At 29.4% G+C, this 20,090-nt stretch overlaps 1 protein-coding gene across 1 annotated transcript in view; it reads left to right on the top strand.

Annotated features, from left to right (window-relative positions):
- rdgC (retinal degeneration C) overlaps positions 1 to 20,090 on the top strand; it is a 350,015-nt gene that overhangs the window by 191,548 nt on the left and 138,377 nt on the right. The window contains exons 6-7 of the mRNA XM_085959019.1: positions 2,405 to 2,553; positions 8,034 to 8,198. Of these exons, the coding sequence (XP_085815145.1) occupies positions 2,405 to 2,553; positions 8,034 to 8,198 (314 nt within the window). The remainder of the gene's footprint in view (positions 1 to 2,404; positions 2,554 to 8,033; positions 8,199 to 20,090) is intronic.

Below are 20,090 nucleotides of genomic sequence, written 5' to 3'. Positions count from 1 at the left end.
AATGTGACTATATAGCTAATTTAGGATATAGACGTTCATACAACTGGCCATCCATAAAGTTTCGAGCACCGTATCTCAAAGACATCTAGCTGTATTCTACTTTTTGCTTTTAGTGTCCGTGTTTCCATAGATGACTAGTGATCATATTACACCTTAGTCTGTCTAATTATTATGTTTACGTTTTTGCAACTTTCAATAATAATTTATCTTAAAAATGAAAGTTTTTCCGCATAAATAATAATATTATCCAATTAATGTATTTCCTTAAGTAATTTGACGATCAATAACATTTTCAAGTAAAGAGAAATGTTACTAAATAATATGTTAAATAAAAAACAAATAAATAATGTTAAGGTATAATCAAAATAACTGTTATACAAAATGTCAGCCTTTCAGAAGGTAAACTTTAAATACACCTGTTTAAAATTATGTTATTATTTATATATTGGGAATTCCAAGTAAATAAGAATATTTATTTAGGTTTTGAATCAAAAGTAATCTTGCATCTTAAATCTTCCGGTCCGGGAAGTTTTCCATTTCGTAACCTGGAAAATACCAAAGTGTGACTGACTTTTTCTTAGATTGACTCATAGCCACCGTGTCATTAATAATAACATGTTTTTTACGTACTCCCAGCCTTGACATTTGTGAGTAATAAATAATACTTCAGAAAAATATTATTATTTGTTTGGTTTGTTTGAGTGTTCTATCATTTCTTAGATAATTCATGAAACTTTTTTATAACTTTTCTAGCTTTGCACAACACTTTTATATAGCGTGCGATGTTCTGCGGTATAGTAATTCTCCGAAAAAATGCTTTAGTGTCCTCTTTATAGTGTTGTTTATTTAATCATTTACTCATTTTTTTTAATAAAAAAATGGTGCGTTAGAATATTTTGCGGCTAAATAATATTAGTATTAAATTTCCTTATAAAAGCATAATTTGTGTTGCGAATCATTATATTATAATAATAAGATAACGCAAGAGACAATTATAATTAATATGTAAAGCTTATAAAAATCTTTTCGGTGCTATAAACCAATGTAAATATTGACTTCATTTAGTATCTTTTCCATCCTGGCCTCGTCCGGTTTATAGATAGATATTACAATCCTACTAGACACTATTCATCCGTCTTCAGGCTTCCTGAATGTATGTTTTTTCAGCATACGTGACTTGTCTATCTGTACATGGTCCGACCACCTAACGAGGCTGCACGATGACCTATGAGCTCTCGTAAAAAATGTACAGCTCATTTTTATATATCAGTGACTGACTGTACGTTACTGATGTGATCAAATAATATTCTGTAAAGAAAATAAAACGAACTATAAGTTTATATTGTTGGTGTTTACATCGCATGTCGGATATTATGTGCATTGTACCAACGTTTACATACAGTTTTTACTAGTGGTTTTTCACTGATTTTTATCTACCCAGAGATTAGGTAAATATAATAGCATTGCATTATATTAGTCAGTTAATAGTTTTTTGGTAAATTCATAATTCATTTTAAATGTCAAAATTATACAAAATTATGTCATATTCGGTCAACCGTGATGAAAGTCCGCATAATATATGACGATAAAGTATTTACAACAGGTTTATAAGTATTTCAAATATATTGTACCTATTTTAATCTTGATTTAACGTATAATTCATTTGCCAATTAGCAAAGATTTCTATATTATCTTAAAAATATTTTACTTTCCGATTTCTCAGTGTCGTTTTCATTTTTTTTTACTTGTTATTTTTTTGTTATTCATACGAAAACAATATTACAAGCAACGTATATTGCTTTAACCCATTGAAGACAGATTAAAATGGTTTACTAAAACAGCTACAACTTTTATATTATATGATTAATTTTAGTATTTATTTAGAACTTGTAGAAGTATTAAAACAATTCAATTTAAATTTATCTTTTTAAATATGTAGGTAAATTTTTAGGGTTTCAAGAAATATCTAAATGTAAAAAATAAAATATTTTTACCAAGGACTGGCGGCGTCAAATTGACGCCGATTGTCCAGAATCACTTGGTCAACAGCAGCGCCAAATTGGCGCCGATGATTGTCACCAATGGGCTTAATTATATAATTTAACAACAATTAAAATATGTTTACGTAAAATCAATTCAAGTCAGTTCATGTACATTTACAAACTTATTTTTACTGCACTCTAAGTAATACTGATTACCCTAAAATCTTAAATATCTACTGTACATAAAACATTATAAATATGTTACTGTCTTCTTTTATTTTTATATGCGATGATTACTATTTTTCAGCATGGTTTTTATCTGCATCCCGGAATGTATTGGCTGATATAATTAACAAGATTTTTGAATAACGCTTTAATACTAACCCCACATAAAGAGCTTTTTACTTTGGTCTCGTTCACAGACGGTACGGATGTGCGCTTCTCAGATGAGTCGGATGACCCAGATGAGGATGGAGGGCATCCGGAGAAGGGGTACAGGGGTCCCCACCTCAACTTTCCACTGCAGAGACGGGATCTTGATATCCTCATAGAGACCTTCAGAAAGAAAAAGGTTGGTGCTTATCGCAGCGTTTGTTTTTAACTTGTTTTTCGGTTAGGATAAAACGACTATAAAATAAATAGCCTCAATATAAATTAAAACGTGTAAAGAATAATTTGTATATCCTTGTTTTCAATATCTTTTCTTTGAATTATTAGAATACAATATATTTTGTTGACGCCTTTACAGCATAAGTCAAAAAATATTACTTTGCACGACAGCACGAAAACTAAATAAAGCCTTCATATTTTAAATTTTGTAAAACAAATATATATATTTAGCAGTGGCAAAGGCTAGAGGTAGGCTTTTAAGATCCGACATAAATAGTGCACACTAAACATTGTCAGCGAACTGAGAATACAAACTTCAGATGGTGCTGGTTAGTTCTTAAAAATCAATTAAACCCTACCTAAACCAAAATATAACAGTTTAGGTACCAATACTATAGGCGATCCGACAAAAATAATGTACACTTTATGAGTCATACTTATTTGTTTACGTTGAATTACCAAAACAAAATTGATAAAAATAGAAACTATAGAATATCTAAAATGATGTAAGTATGGTTTAATCGCATAATTTTAGATATTTTATGGATAAACGAATATGTTATGACATAAATCAACTATAGCTTGCATTAGGCAGAGTTTAATGAAATTTTCTGTAAATTGTGGTGTAACTGATAAAGTTTAGTGTGCACGATTTATGTCGGATCTTAACAGCCTCCATCCTTCGCCACTGATATTTAGTGGCAGAATATTGTAAAAATGGTAAGTAAGAGTATCATTTTCAGCTGTAGTCGATATTTTCTGGATAAAGGCTAACTATAGCTCCTTACATTCTTCTTGGTCCTTAGTTTTTTGATACCACGTACATTCATCGAACTTTGTTTATTTTATGATAAAGTTTTCTAACAGCATATAGCTTGTGGGGTGGTTCAGGGAATATAGATAATATATTATGTTACTGTTATAAATAAATATCCACAGAGTTTTTCAATTATATTAAATTTTTACCTACTATAGTAGTGTGATAGGCAATGCAGCGATCGAAAATTAATATTAAAAATTACAATATTCTTGACGCATACGAATCGTTATTTTGTATCGGTGTTGCCATTGTAGTGGTACTGTGAATAAAAATATGTGAAAAATTTTCTTAACTCACTACATTAATTAAAATTAATCAAATTACACAGTTAACGATATAAAGAAAACATTATGTGACAATAATGATGTTTAAGGAGATGTTTATTCAGTAGTGAATTGAGTTTGGTTGATGTTGGTAACTTATAACCATGGCCCCCACATCCCAAAGCGAGCCTCAGTTCACGATATCTGGCGGGCCTCCCAACCTATCACTAAGATTCAGGGTAGTGTAATGTTTTATAGTAGTGTTTTCCAAATAGTATTCCGTGGAACTCCAGGTCCCGGGTAGAATAAAGAGTATTCTGATCATTACTCTGAGGTTTTTATTTGATTTTTGGTATTGTTAAATAAATTCGCTTGAATTGTCGGCACTCTGCATCATATTAAGCCGCATTCAGACCAAGCGATCGAATGTTTGTTGTTCCCCCACTCCAGCAAAATTCTTATGCTCGCTCAACAAAAAGCGTGTACGTCTAGAGAATTTTGCTGGAATAGGGTAGAACAAACATTCGCTTAGTTTAAATGCGGCTTTATGAAGCACCGATCGCGACCCCTTTTGTTATAGCCAAGTGATATACGAACCTTGACCATACTGGATAAATAATCATTTTTATATTCGGGAAACACGGTAAAAATAATTGTAAAATTAAAATAAATTTTTGAAATAGCGCCGCAGGCGACTTTTTTACTATTAGAGCAAATTTGTGGTATTTGTTTATCTCACTTAACTGATTGACCTGCCACGCCAAGCCCCTCCTAAGTGCGGGCCCCCAGGCTATAGCCTGTCTGCCCCCCTTTGTGGGGGCCATGCTTATAGCTCAATATGGTATTTTGGTAATAAAAGTCGTTTTAAAATATTCATTTATGGATCATATTCACAAAACCATTTGGTAATTAGATAATTGGTTTAAGCGTCTGAACTTTCAAAGATTCATTGAAATGGAAAATAAAAATAATATCAGCGCACATTATTTTAAACGTATGAGTTGAATGTAAACGAATATAGTTTAAAAAAATATATACCTCTCCTTTGAAAGGTTAGATCTTTTGAATTCATAATTCGGTAGAAGAATGCCGCTGCGTTTCATTCCTCTTGAATAGGCCGTCCTTTGAGAGTTTTTTTTTATTATTATACCTAGCCTCTTTCAAGCAATATTTTGAGAGTACAGAAGCTTTTGAAAAAATCTATGATAAGAGTAATCTTACAGATTATCGTATGCTGTGAAAAGGCGCACCAAATTTGTACAATCTCTATAATATATAATATCAGTAATGGACAAGCTTTTGTAAACCTTATTATTAAATGTTTCGATTTGCATAATAGTCATGCGAATCACTTAACTTTGAATATAATTATTTGCTTCAATTACATTGCAAGACTCGTTCTGGTTGATTTTTGATTTACGAAAAATCCCAAGATGGCCGCGCGACTTAAGCGTCGGCCTATGGTGTCGTGGGTCCCAGGTTCGAATCCTGGGTCTAGCAAGAACACATATTGTTTTTTCAATTTGTGTATGAGTCGAAGTATGGACCTAATAGGTTGGACAAGTGGCTGACACCCATTTTAAAACCTCCACTCAGTGGAGGCCCATATGATCCTATTAGAATCGGACATGGTCGAAAAAAGAAGAAAAAGAATATTTCATCTCACCTTTCTTCGTATAAGTTACGTTAAAATTTAATTATTAATCACAGTAGCCGAAACAATGCAATCAATAGATATTTGAAAAATATATATTTTTTAATTTTACTTATCATTGATGTAACAGTGAATAAATTAATTATTAATAGTCATCAAGCTATGCAAAAATTTTGGGTGTGTATTTTAAAAGTTTTAAAAAATTCGTTTTTAAAGATTTTAAATTTCATAATTTTTTTTTAAAGCTATTGTTATTGATAATCAGCTATGTAATATTTTTCAGATATTTTTTATTTATCTGAAACTTAATATTTTTTACTCACCAACGTGATGTAAAAATACAACGGTTATTACATACATTTTTCTACGTTGTAAATAATAAGGAGAGAGTTTTATGCAAAAATAAATAACGAAAAAACTTTTATATAATATTCTAGAACGACGAATAAAAAAAGATCATGAGGTCTTTGTTAAAAGTGTTTCGATTAATAAATCACGAAAGAGGCAAAAAAAGTCTCACATATTAGTTACTACGATTATAATATAGGTATTCAATTTATTTTATTATGACTATTATTTACTTTGTAAGTGATTTTTTATACAAAATATATCTTGGGCTAATTTAATTGTTAACAATATACTATCAAAACTACCTACTGAATGTATTTTTATACTCATAAAAAAATATAAATACATATGTTTAATTTAAGTTGTTTAAAATTGAAGTATATAAATTGTAATGTTGTTGGTCTAACTTGGGAGTGCAAAAAGAATAATATATAGGTATTATAAAAGTTAAAAAAACTGTCAAAATATTATTTTAATTATGCTGGTAATTTTTATTTTATTATAAATATTTTTTTTCAATCATCTATGTCGGGACACACGTATATCAAGATATAAATAAGTTTTTTTTTTTAAATCAAGCCAATGTTTAAGCTCCGTCCTATTATTATTGCAAAATTGAAAAATATCAACATTTTTTTTAATAAGGACATATAATGATATTTTATCACGTTTTTATTAGCTCGTATTCTTGTTTGTCCAGTACAATTTTTTTGTTGTTTGTCCAAGATTTATATTGGACGATTGAAGAATTTTAACTAACTTCCCGACTAACTAGACATTTGAAACTTTTAGAATATATCAGAACACGACGAAAATCTATTCCTTTAATACTTTTAGCCATCTTTCAGCAGAATTGAATTCATTTTCAGTTAATTCAGTTTTGTATGGAAAGTTATTTCGGAAAAAAATTGTAAAAAGTAAAACACTATTATTGGTTGCTAAGGGGGTCCTAGCAACTAAATTATTAATAAATACGTGCGTTACTATGGAAATCAATATGAAATGTCAAAATCACATTTAAGTATTCTACATTTATTCAGTATTTCTATCAAGTACAAAAAAAGTATTTATTAATATATAGAATTGTCAAGTATATATGATTCAACAGAAAATTTTAAAACGTGGTATATAAAAAGTTATTTTTATCTTGTAATTATTTTGCTAATAACTGACTAATGCTAATAACAAAGTGTGCAGTTTTTCTATCTTTAATGTACAAAGAAATGAATTCAGAGTATTCCTTGAAAGAATAAGAGATTTTAGATAAGTCCTTGAATTTTTAGCATTTAATTTTATTAATTTAATTAATTAATTTATTTATTAATTCTGGGAATCTTGGATTACAAACTTTTATCTTAAGAATTAATGATGCAGCATTTTAAAGCAAATTATTTTTTATATTTTACTTGACAACGTTATGCGCACAACTTTACTTACACGTCATATTGTTACTTTCCCTCCATTGAACGCGATTTGCTTACCGCATCTGACAGGAGAGATGTAAATAATTATTAAGTCTAGCTCAAAAGATTTGATCTCGTTGAATTTACGTCGTAGTATTTTTGCACTTGACTGAAAAATGTATACCACTTTATGTGTAAACGAAAGCTTTAAAATTATCATTAATATCCATCTAGATTAGAATTTACCGCTTTACTGCTGTTATTATATTGCTATATTTAACGTGTTTTTCTTTAATAAAAAATTGAAAATACGGAAAAAAAATCTGTAAATATAATAAATGTATTGTTATTGTTATGTACAAAGAAATGACATATACTAATACGCAAAATATATCAAATCTAGTTCTACATAACATAATTTGATATTTTTTAGAATAATATCAAATATTTACCGTCGTTAGCATTTTGCATTCAACCAAACAAAATATGTCTCAATGATGTTTATTGTATATTATTATATAAATTATAATAAACTAAGTATCAGTACCGTGATACTAATGGCTCGAACACATTACCATCACGTCACGTATTGCCACGATCTATATCTATATTTAATCGTGACAGCACGTGAAATGACGTGATGGCACGTAATAGCACGTGACGTGATGGTAATGTGTTTGGGTTATAACTGTATTAAATCGTTTTCAAACGAAACAAAAACTATATTCGTTTTCATTTCTAAAATATAGAACTTAAATGCAAGTTAAATATTTTATAATTAATAATTTATTATCAAAAAAAAAATATAACATTATTGATGTAAGATAGTAATGCCGATTTAAACTATTAGCCACTATGTGTAGGTATATTTTAATTTAAGTTATAAGTGTAATACCTATTGTTAATTAGTTTATTTTACATGGATTTAAAAAATCGTTTTTGTTTTATTTTCAGCACCGATTACACGCTAAATACGTGGCAGGAATCCTCAAAGAAGCCATCGCGAAGTTGAAAAGGCTTCCGAATCTGAATCAAGCTTCAACTGCAATCTCCAAGCAGATCACTATTTGCGGAGATCTGCACGGGAAGCTCGACGACTTGCTTGTCGTTTTCCATAAGGTAATATTTCTTACATGAAACATTTCAATTATATGTTGAAACCTTTCACCCTCTTCTACTTTCCTTCTGCTAGACAGAGAGCCATCGGGCGAGACGAAAAGTTAGGTGGATTTACTCAAAAGATTTCTACGTATTTGATCAACCCGTTATCGCATTCATTTTTACTGATATTGGAAATTAAACAGACATCATATACTATTTTAAACTGAAAGCGACGATAATTAAAGCTGATGCAGAGCTTAGCATATCTACCGATACCTATAAAATAACGAAAGTTGAGCAATAAGTACTGTATGTGGACAGTAACTGAATTAATGATTCCTAAAATTATTTATGGGGGAGGCCAGTAGCAATAATTATCAATACTGAAACGGTATCCACTAAATAACATTTCGTCGTCTAAGTATCAGATATATATATTTTTATTTATTATTTATGAGGGAAAACAAACAGTTTCATTGAATACAAATATGTATAAAAATAGATTATAAAAAAGATTATATTGCAACCAGCAAAGTTTTCATATATAAATTATAATATAGTTAAGCCTAACAAGATAAAAGGTAAGAAAGTAAGAAGAACATACAATATAAAGAAATTACAATAAGAAAACAATGAGAAAGAATATCGAATAATTATATACAAAAGAGTAACATTTTTCAAATATATGTCTATATTATTTAAATATATCTCTATATTTAAGTATACGTAATATGTTAAGAATAAAATTATTGAAATTTATGCATAATATGAGTAATCTAAGATAGAACAGAAAAAAATAATATTAATAAAGGAAAAAACATACATTTGATAATCAATTAACGTCAATTATACAAAATTTTGGAGATATCGCGTTTAAATGAAACGGGTGAATTACCAACGGTAGAAAAATACATATTGTATCTTTATACCACTAAGCTTAAAATACGTAAATTTATGTACGCTGAGTATTACATTAAAGGTAAAGTAAACTGTAAGGTTCAAAAACTGATGATAAAGTTAAGCTTAATGCTAAGTGTGGAAGTCTTTACTGGTAATGACAGTTGTTTCTGGGCTAACCACATACCTAGGGTCTATTCATTGGCACCATACCACAATATTATTATAATGTTCCATATATTATCCTCTCTAGCCTGTCTTATCGAAAGTTTTTGACAAAAATTCAGTAGATCTGCGTATAGCCAGTTGTTTTAGATCAGCAATGCCTTGTATATCGAGCTAAATACGAATATTTTGTATACAAACAAATCTTCTTCTATTCACGTCTCGAGCTATTTTTGTTTTCGTACACAATTAAGTATTATAATAGTTTTAAGTTTTTCTGGTAATTCTACAATATTATTAATTTAAAATTATTTAATGGAATTTAGTGGAATCAGAGAATTTGCGTTTTTATTAAAATTTAAATTTTATTTAATAAAATTAATAATACAAGTACAATGCATTTTCTCCATGAATATTGACAGTTAGATAATAAAATAAATTCTACAATAATTAGGTAATTTATGTTGACAGCCATTTTAGAATATGAATCCGTCTTCTTAACGACACTATTTATTTTTTGAAAATATTCTGATTTTTTTTTATATTTTTGCTACAGTACAAGTAGAATCATAATAATATAATATTCTGAATACGACTGTTTAATAATTAACTCAAAAACGCATTTTTTGTTGATACGTTTTTTTAAATACCGGTCGATAATTTTGTGTTTATCTTCTCTCTAAGATTTATTTTTCAGTAAATAAATAATATTGAAAACGATCGTTATAAACTGTAATATCTTAAGCTATTTTATACGTCTTTAAGTTCATCGACTTACTCACGTAATTATTGAAAATAAGAAGGAAGGCTCAAATTATGAAGCAGCAAAATTAATCCACTTGAGTGAACGCTTTCGCAAAGTGAACAATGTGGAGCCAATGTAAATAAATTATTATTACTCTCTATAAGTAGTCGAATATTGTACTGTGAATAGGAGCTTTCGCGCTATATTTGGAACGCCTGAATACACAATGGACATTCGGTGTACCGGGAAAATCGAATCTAAAGTGCTGCGAAAACCTAAATGCCACATCCATTCTATTGCCACTAAAAGCTCTAGACATATACTTAGAGTCTGCAGAATAAATTGGTATAGCAGACAATGTCAACTGTCTCGTGGTATCGATTGCTTTGAACTCTCTCTTAACATACTGTCAATTAAAGTTATACATGAACACCCAAGAGATATATTTTAAGGAGTTAAGCTATTGGTATATTACATTACTGACGCATTCAAGACAGCGGCGAACATTGCTTATAAGAACGGAAGTAAACGTTTGGTAGAATATTATTAAGACAGTCATAGTACACGAGACTACCATATAATTTAAATTTTCAATTGATGAAGGCCCACTGAATACTACAATTTAGAATTATAAAAAATCTAGAGTACATAGTTAAATGATAATCTAGGTAATACTGTTTCGATAACACACTATATTAATTAATTATGATGTTCGTCTTTTTGAAGCAAATATTATATCTAGAAAGCAAATTAGCATGACGATACAAGTGGCGCATTTTTCGGAATAATTACATTCGTTGCAACTAAGGCATTCCACGCCCAAGTTTAAATGGAGCCTGACATCCGTTACACCAATGTACCTATTATATACTCCTGCATGAAGGGAGTTGATAAGATATGGCGGGTACTGGAGGAAAAAGCAAATTGGTTATATTGAATTTAAATGAAAGTATTTTCATGTATCTATTTTATGTTTTCTCATAGTGAAATATTAACCTAAATTTCGATTTAATACCTCTGTAAGTAGATTATATCATTTAAGTGTCAGCTTCTTAGAATAGCTACATAACTGTTTTATTGAATGAGCTAATTTTTAAATTATTTCAAAATGTATTAAGTACAATAAATTATCAAATAATAATATTCAATAAATTTATAAGTTTAACGATACCTACCATTAATTTGTTTTATTTTAACATTCACTTGTTTAATTCAGAAGCTAAAGAAAATTTGTTATTTTAGGTTTAGTCAGCATATTTTTAATATAATAAAATTTCGTACACAAGTATTGTTTTGGTTTTTCGTCCTAAGTAAATCAGCATATGTATTTTGAAATACAGCCATCCCACTTTTTCACAATAAGGTTTAGTAAAAATACTAATGCTTGTATATCTTATATTCATTTAATTTATTACCACGCCATATTTACAATAAAATATCAAAATGAAAGATCGAACATATTAAACGATTAGTTTATAATTATTGGCGAACCTACTTCTTTGCAAGAATATGCAAACCACCCTAGCACAGTCAAATCAAAATTGTATGCCGATAATAATTAATGAATTTTTCTATTTTATAATATTATATAATTCACAAAAAATAAAGACTAAAAAATCATACCAAAATCAGAAAAAATCAAACAAATCTAAAATACTCTCGACTTAGATTTTGGACGATTTCTTTTCAAAACAATGGGGCTTGCGTTCGAATGATTTTTTACATAAAAGACCAAAATTTATATCTACGTCGCTATTTAATTAATTCTTTAAAAGTAAAATTTTTAGAGTGATTGACATCTTGAACTTTTTTGATTAGGTGATAATGTTTGAAGTCCGTTACTCAGTTGTTTTAAAATTATAACTGATAAAACAAGAGCGATAATTCCTCCTAATTTATTAGGGATTGATCATAGGATTGCAATTAAATTCAAATAAGAAGTATCATTCAGGCTGAATATGGATAGGAGTTACATATATCATATTATATATAAGATGAGCCAAAATATATGTATATAAAATATATCATAAAGCAATGTTATGTCAGCGAGTAGTGTCTATATAGCTTAACAGTATTATCACAAACGTCATTTTGTCAAACTGGGCAAGCATTGGACACTTAACTTAGTTAGTTAGTATCCAATGTTAAATTTCAACTGTTAGATTGTCAAGAAAGTTCGATAGGTAATTATAAATTATAGAAATAATTAATAAAAATAATATAAACATATCGCTATTCAGTAGATATACAAGGATATAAAGAGCACTAACTGAACATTATTATAATTTTAATAATGCATCATTTTTCATTAAACACACATTCTTTCATTCTCTTGAAGCTCGTAGGTCACTTCTGCTCTTAAAGCATTTTTCCCTGCTCTCACGTGGTATCATTTTTAATCCCGATATTCTAGAAAATTTAAATTTTTACGCACCCGTCAATTAAATGCGTGGTCGCAGCCATGACCTATTTTGGGTGAAAGCTGTTTCCTTATGTCAGGCTCACCAGGCACCAATAGCGAGGGCTGTGCGGTTGGTCAATGCACTCCCTAGAGATGTAGATATTTTCGGCGATCCATTATATATTCTATTTTTTTTAATTCTTATTTATTGTTTAATTTGTACTTTTCGAATTATTGTTGTTTTTTTAAATTTTATTTCTTTTGTATAAAACTATTTTTGCTTTCTTTTTTTCCTCCACTTTGTTTTTTCTGATTTTCCGAACTGAATACTTGTAATTTTTATTCTAAATGTCATGTTGTGAACATCCTGAATTAATAATTTGTTATGTACTCAACGTGTCTTTTTCAAATAAATAAATAATAAAATAAAAAATACGACGCCAGGTGGGACTCAAACCCGCATCCTAGCATCCTGGATAAAGTGTTTTACAAATAAACCACGTTCGTCATATCTAATTAAGCCATTTTCATGATACGTATGATCAATAAAGAATACATTATGTTGTGAATTATTCGTTGAATATTTTTTTTTTATTGAGAACGTTTGTTTAAAAATGAGTAAACTGGAACATTCTTCATGCTTCCTGAAAACTTAATATTTTTGACTTATCATGACCTATTCCAATATCAATGATGTTATATTATTTAGTAGTGTTTAAAGATAGTTACATTATCAATTTAATTGTTCGAAACATTTTTATTCAAAACATTTTTAAGTCAAGAATATTTTTTATCATAATAAATTGACAGTCCCGATTTCAATAGAAATACTTACGAACCTTCCTATATTGGAAATCTAATTTTCTTAGTTAATAATTCAGTTCGTATAAAAGTTTCTGATTGTTCGATTCAGTATTTAAAATAAAAATAAATATTTACAATAAGTATGGCCATATTTTTTTATGTTCATTCCTAATGGAAAACATAAAATGATTGGTATACTGATAAGATTATATAATATGTAACAGTACATTTTTGGCCTTTAAATATTTAAGGATCATTCTTCAGGCGTCTTTTTTTGTTTATGAAAATTTTATGAGGGATAATATTATTATTCTACGACAAAACGTAGAAGCTTCGGAGAAAAACAAAAATACCACTATGTACCGCATGAGGCTAAATTATCTAGGTATAAGTGAAAATATTCTTTTAGAAGTCCACATTACGCTTGAAACCTTAACTTTTATACGTAGTCAATGATGTCATTTGACACGGTCTATGGGCGATTATACATGAACAAGCGATTTTGTAACTGTTCGGCGTACTGCACGAGATTGCATTTTAAAATTTATGTCAACTACGTGAAAATAATTACTAGATAAAAAGAACTATTTATATTTTTTTCCGACCATGTCCGATCCTAATAGGATAATATATGGACCTCCACAGATTAGAGGTTTGTATTAACAGATTTTGTTTTTTTTACGAGAAATGGATGTCAGCCACTTGCTCAACCTATTAGGTCCATACCCTGACTCACACACAATTCGAAAAACAATATGTGTACTAGCCAGACCCAGGATTCGAACCTGGGACCCACGGTGTGATAGTCCAACGCTTAAGCCGTGCGGCCAACGTGGAGGACTTTTTATATACCATGTTTTAAATTTTCTGTTGAATCATATAAACTTGAAAATTCTATGTATTAATAATTTAGGACAAATAAGGCAATAACTGCCAACAAATCAATGTTTTGCTATTTTGCAACAAACAAATAAAGAATACTGAAATGTCATTTCGATTTCCATAGTAACGCAAGTATTTATTAATAATTTCGTTGCTAGGACCACCCCCTTAGCAACCAATAATAGTGGATTGGATTACGGATTTCGTCCGAAATAACTTTTCATACAAAACAGAATTAACTCAAAATGAATTCAACTCTACTTAAAGATGGCTGAAAGTATTAAAAGAATGCACTGGCATCATGTTCTGATATTTTCTTAAAGATTCAAATGTCTAGCTAGTCGGGAAGTTAGTTAAAAATCGATTGTAAAATTTGTACTGGGTAATGAACCACCGGACAAACAAGAATACGAGCTAAGAAAAACGTGGTAAAATAGAGAACCGTGCATAAAGAATGTTATAGTACCATTCACGATTCTCAGACATGGGAGTCACGATGAGGGAGGAAAATAATGTAAGATTAATAAGGCCCATGTGCACTTCTTAGGAGTAAAAATGGTATTTTTTAAATTATATACCTACTTGTATAATTATAATATATTTGATGTATGTATATAATATGATATTATTATATCCATGCACTTTATAAGAAAATATATATTCTAGAATGAATCGACAAACCTAGCTAAAATGTTTTAAAAATTTACTTTTTTGCAGCCTAGCTTTAAAATATACATACATTTTTAATTAATTACTTTTTTTATTCAACGAATAATTCACAAGATTTAAGATTGTAATATTGATTTAACATTTGAATAGACATTAGAATGTTACATTCTTAAATCTTGTTATTTATTCGTTGAATAACAAAAGTTATTAATTAAAGTTATTAGCAAGTTCAAGGAAGCTAAAACACTAAAATATTTTGGAGTAATCCGTGATGTCGGTTAGTTATTAAAGTAATGCCTACTTTGGTTTAAAATACAATAGCTGATAGCCAATATAAGCTCAATTTAGAAAACGTTTAAGAGAGTATTATAATAAAAGCCATTAGTTAAAATTTGTCGTAATTAAGTATAGTAACTACCTTTATGCAAACTAGTGTAGTGCGTAAGCGCAAAACCCGAAAAATGCAGGTTCTTTTACGGTACTTTTTTCAAAAAGATTTTTTCTATTGGTTATTATAATATATTTTCTCAGAAGTATTTTCAAAAATTATGTATGTTCCACTATATAATATTGAAAATTTTCGTTCGTGTATAAATATACAACTTACATGGTGTATATTATTGTACATAGCTTTTATTGTGATAAGGCAACATAATCTTATAAATATTTTTACATTTTACAAATTTTGAATCCTGAAATGCACACGTCATGTCTTCTGCGCAGTTCCAATTTCAAACCGATTATTTTGAAATCAAATAAAACAAATGACAAACAGCATTACTGTCATTTGTATTATGAACTGAAAAGTTAATTATTAATTTAATTATACGTGAACATTATGTTTTGACGTGGTTACTTAAAATAATGATTAACATTATATAAAAAAAGATTTATTGAAGATATTCTGGCAATTTGGATTATCAATTTTGTACATTACTATTTTACATATGCAAGACATTATCCCTAGCAGTGCAAAAAAATGTTATCAGTTACCACCTATTAATATAGGGCGACTTAAATAATCTTTTTCTGTATCTGCTGGATTCGCGCCAGTATGCTTTTCCAATTAAGCTACGGGAATCTTATTGAATCACGACAATTTTAACCAGTGCTTGTTAAGTACATTAAATGCTTATCGAATTGCGCTATAATGTTAGCTATCGGTTTTAGTATATTAAATTAATGTAGGTATCAATAATTATTTATTTAATTACTAACCGACGTCACGGATCACTCAATTTTTTTTCTACAAAATGATTTTTTCTAGTGTGCATATACATAAAATGTTTTCAAATTATGTATATTCAGTATATAGAATGTCACACTCTAAAATCTTGTGTCTTAGTCGTTGATAAATAATGAAATAGTTTATTGAAATATTTTACAAAATACATGTTATAGATGCCATATAAAGGTTCTGATAATTATAAAAATTTAGTATTTTTTTCGTACTTCCTTGTATGCATCCTTCTAGTTTTAAAACTAAATTATAATAATTATTCATTCCCGTTCATGTCGTTGGCTGTTGAGATTTTGTATCTTGGAATGTATTGTAGGTATCTGTGAATAATTAAAAGTTGAGCGCTGCATTGTTTTTCCGTTACAGCTGAGTGTCCATGAAATTTTTACATGAATATTCGTTTTTTTCAATTGACCCCATTTTATGCGAGCTTAATTGTGCTATAAAATTAAACTAAACTACTTGACATTGAACGCATTACTTTCTTCCTGAGAAAACCAGTACGCTATAAAAAAAATGTTACTTTCGCTTATAAATTAGTTTAAGAATATATACAGTGCTGTTTTATAGTTGCAAGTGGAATATATTATTATTTTCTTGAATAAATTACGAGCCTACTTTGCATTATTGACTAAATTTTTACCCAAGAGCGTGGAAAAACAAAATTGCCACTTAACGATCGCATTCAAAGTGAGACATATTCCTATAAGTAAACTGTCATAAATAAATATACTTGTCACTAAATTCATTTTAATTTAAGCACCCGTAATAGTCGTGGGTCTCAGGTTTGAAACCCGAGTTTGGTAAATTTACGTATCAATGTGGATTTGAATCCAGTAGGCCTATTCTAACATATCACTTAATATACAAAAAGAGCTTATTGTGATAAATATGTCACAGTTATCACTTTACGTATTCAGGCGGCTAATTATGTAAATAAGTTAACCGTCAAAACTGTCAAAATGTGCTGTCTTTTAATAGCCCCTCTCTTGACTATGTTAACCTGTAGAGGGAGACAGAGTACGTCTATTTGGCATATTGAGAATTAAGATAAATAAAATCCGACTGTTTTGAAATGTAATTTGAAATAGTTCCCAGCGAACTGTCAAATATTTAGTGGCTAGTAGCAGCTAGTAGAAACATAATATTATTTGTTTTACTGTAATTACATTGTGATGCAATTGCAATTGCATGACTGATAACATTGTAGGTTACGTTGATATGTCTGACGTGTCAATACAAAATTATTGAGTTCGAGCATATCTGCTTGGGTTCCGTCGTATCCGCCAGCACGAACATACCGAAATTTGACCGACATGTTTACCAACCTAAATTTTTGCCGTATTACAAATTTACCAATTATTATAGATATCTGTCGATAACCGTCTTGCGTATGGAATGCCTTCCGTGTTAATTTGGATCAATAAAAATAAAGAAAACGTGCTAAAGTTGCTGTTAAGAATAGACTGGAATAGACTCGCAGAGACCAAACAGATTTAACAAGTGGTTTACAACAATTTCTCGTTAAAAATCTATTGAGGAACCCTTTTGTAAGGCGGAATATAATATGATATTATGTATAAACTTTTGTTGATTTTTTGCCATTCGCAAAATGTGTCATGCATAATTAAATTTAATGGAATTACCTACTTACAGGACTCCACCATAATGATTTTCCATAAAACCGATTTTTTCGATAGGTAAGATAATAATATAATATTATGCTATTGATAATGTTCTGTCAAACTGAAACATTCACTAATTCTTGCATACCTACTATTAATTAACCTATGTGTTTTTATAATATATACCTTTCAATTTCATTTTTGAAACTTTTAAGACGCTCTGAATTCATACACATTGAAAAAAATCATCTTTAAAAATTTTCCAAATGTAAGACTGTATATTAATTGAACCCCTGCAAATAAGGATTTATAAATAAAACCCTCTAACTTAAATGTAGACTATAGTATTATAAATCAATACATGAAAAACAAATGAAAGGAGTTACCAAGTTAACTGCAAGATATTTATTATCGAACTTTCATTTGCAGGTGATGATGCGTGTGAATTCTACCATTTTTGGTAGTGTTGATATATGTGTCCCTTATAACTATTTTAGCAATGGAAAAAATCAATTGTTTGAATTCCCAAGGTGCAGGACTAACATGTCATTAGTAATGCTAATTTGGTGAGAAATAAAGGTGTTTAATAAAAATGGCTTCGGATATTGATATATTGCACCTATGTGAGAATGATTTTGGTTGGACGTTATTTTATAAATTCTTAAAACAGGATCTTCTTAGCTCATTCGGTGTACTTATATTATGTTCGTTATAATTTATGCATTTACTCTTTATACTCGTTTCAAACTGTTTTTATAATACTGCTTTAATTTCTTTATTTTGAAATACTGTTTTAATATCTACTATGTAATTACTATGATAATATAATGTTAAAGTCTTGAATTTTTATTTTGAAAAGTTCACTTTATAACTTATTAAGCTCTGATTTTCCAAAAGTTTATAAATTAAATGTGTTTGATCAATTCCTAATACAAATAAATTGAGTTACGATATGATATCTGTTAGTCGCAAAGTCGCGTGTTTGGGAGCTTTTGCCCGTGCTTTTACTAATACGTCGACAGTTTTTAGTTGTGGCGTGAAAATAACTACAAGTGTATAATGAAAATAGTGCCTCATAACACGAAGGTAATAAACAATTTGTTTAGAAAGTTCTATTTTTATTGGGCTATATTTAGTTACCTAAATGTGCCGACTTCGTACGAATATAAACCAAAGTGTTATTAGGAAAACATCCGGGGAAATTACTTACAGTTAAAAGCGAATTGTTTTCGCTATCGCCTGTTCAGCTAAACACATTTGGCACGTTATTTTGCTGCGCTATCTATTCAAAGTATTAAAGTTTCGTTTAACTTAACGCCGAGATAACAGGAGCGTAACCACAAAAAATAGTTAGTGTTAAAACTACGATCTGAACGAAATCGGTGTGCGAGTGCGAGAGAGAAAGTTTTTGGAAACGGTTAGTAATAAAGACATGAGATAGAGTAAGATGGGATAAAATGGGACGTGTGCGTAGATTTCATTGCGTGACGCTATTTTATCGGTGTTTGGCTTATAGGTGATGAGTCGGGGTTGATTTTTATAAACATGTCAATGTGTGCCTTTTGGTGAGTGTACACAGTGCCTGAAAATGCCAAAAAAATGCTCTAATAGTAAAAAAAAGTCGCCTGTGGTGCTACTTTCCTTCTTTACCATTTTTTTTTAATAATTACGTGATGGTGCGGTATAATTTTTGATTATTGTCCATCGATATTACACAATATTCAAGATGATGCATTAAAAGACAAAAATCGCTAATAATAAAACGGATAACCTTAATTTTAACTTAAACACCACTGTTAAGCGTCACACTGCCTTTAAGCATAGCGATAGTTGCCCGCCAAAGAACCTAGCCTGAGGGCTTGCTTCAAGATATGGGGGCCATGAGCGGCGGTGATATAGGTTGATATAAATACGAGTAGAGAGGCGCTAGTCTAGATCCAACCACAGATGGATAAGTTACATTAAAAACAAACTAATTTATGTATTCATAGCGTATATCAGCCTTTCTATATTTCATGTGGATAAAGTTGCAGGATATCACTAGTGATAAAATATATTTTTAGAACTATACGACATTTCTTTTTGAGTGTTCGAAAAAGTAATTATTAATAACAGCAACATCACATCTTGTTTATTTTTTCAAATATTAAACTTTGAAGTAGTAAAGTTATGTATATCGTGAGAGTATTAAAGTTTAAATATAAAATAAGTTTATTGATTAATAACTTCCTGTGTATAGTAATAATATATTGTGAACATAAATTACTATGACGTAATATTCTAATAAATCGGCAGAAAACTAATCTTCTCATGCGATCATTAATAATGAATAATTTTTTTTCCTTACTTACCGATGATTGGTATTTATTGCGTTCAAAATACAGGAAATTAGAAAAAAACGTTACGTATAACACTACGTAGTACTTATAAATACTACACTACGTTATGTGGATTTTTGCGGTTAAGTTCCCAGAGTAAAATC

This window comes from Rhyacophila brunnea, unplaced genomic scaffold, assembly GCF_057557595.1.
Source record: "Rhyacophila brunnea isolate RB1 unplaced genomic scaffold, BYU_Rbru_1.0 scaffold_8, whole genome shotgun sequence".
In the NCBI taxonomy this organism is placed as follows: domain Eukaryota; kingdom Metazoa; phylum Arthropoda; class Insecta; order Trichoptera; family Rhyacophilidae; genus Rhyacophila; species Rhyacophila brunnea.
Note: the sequence above shows the minus strand (reverse complement) of the source record. Positions and strands in the feature narration are given on the sequence as shown.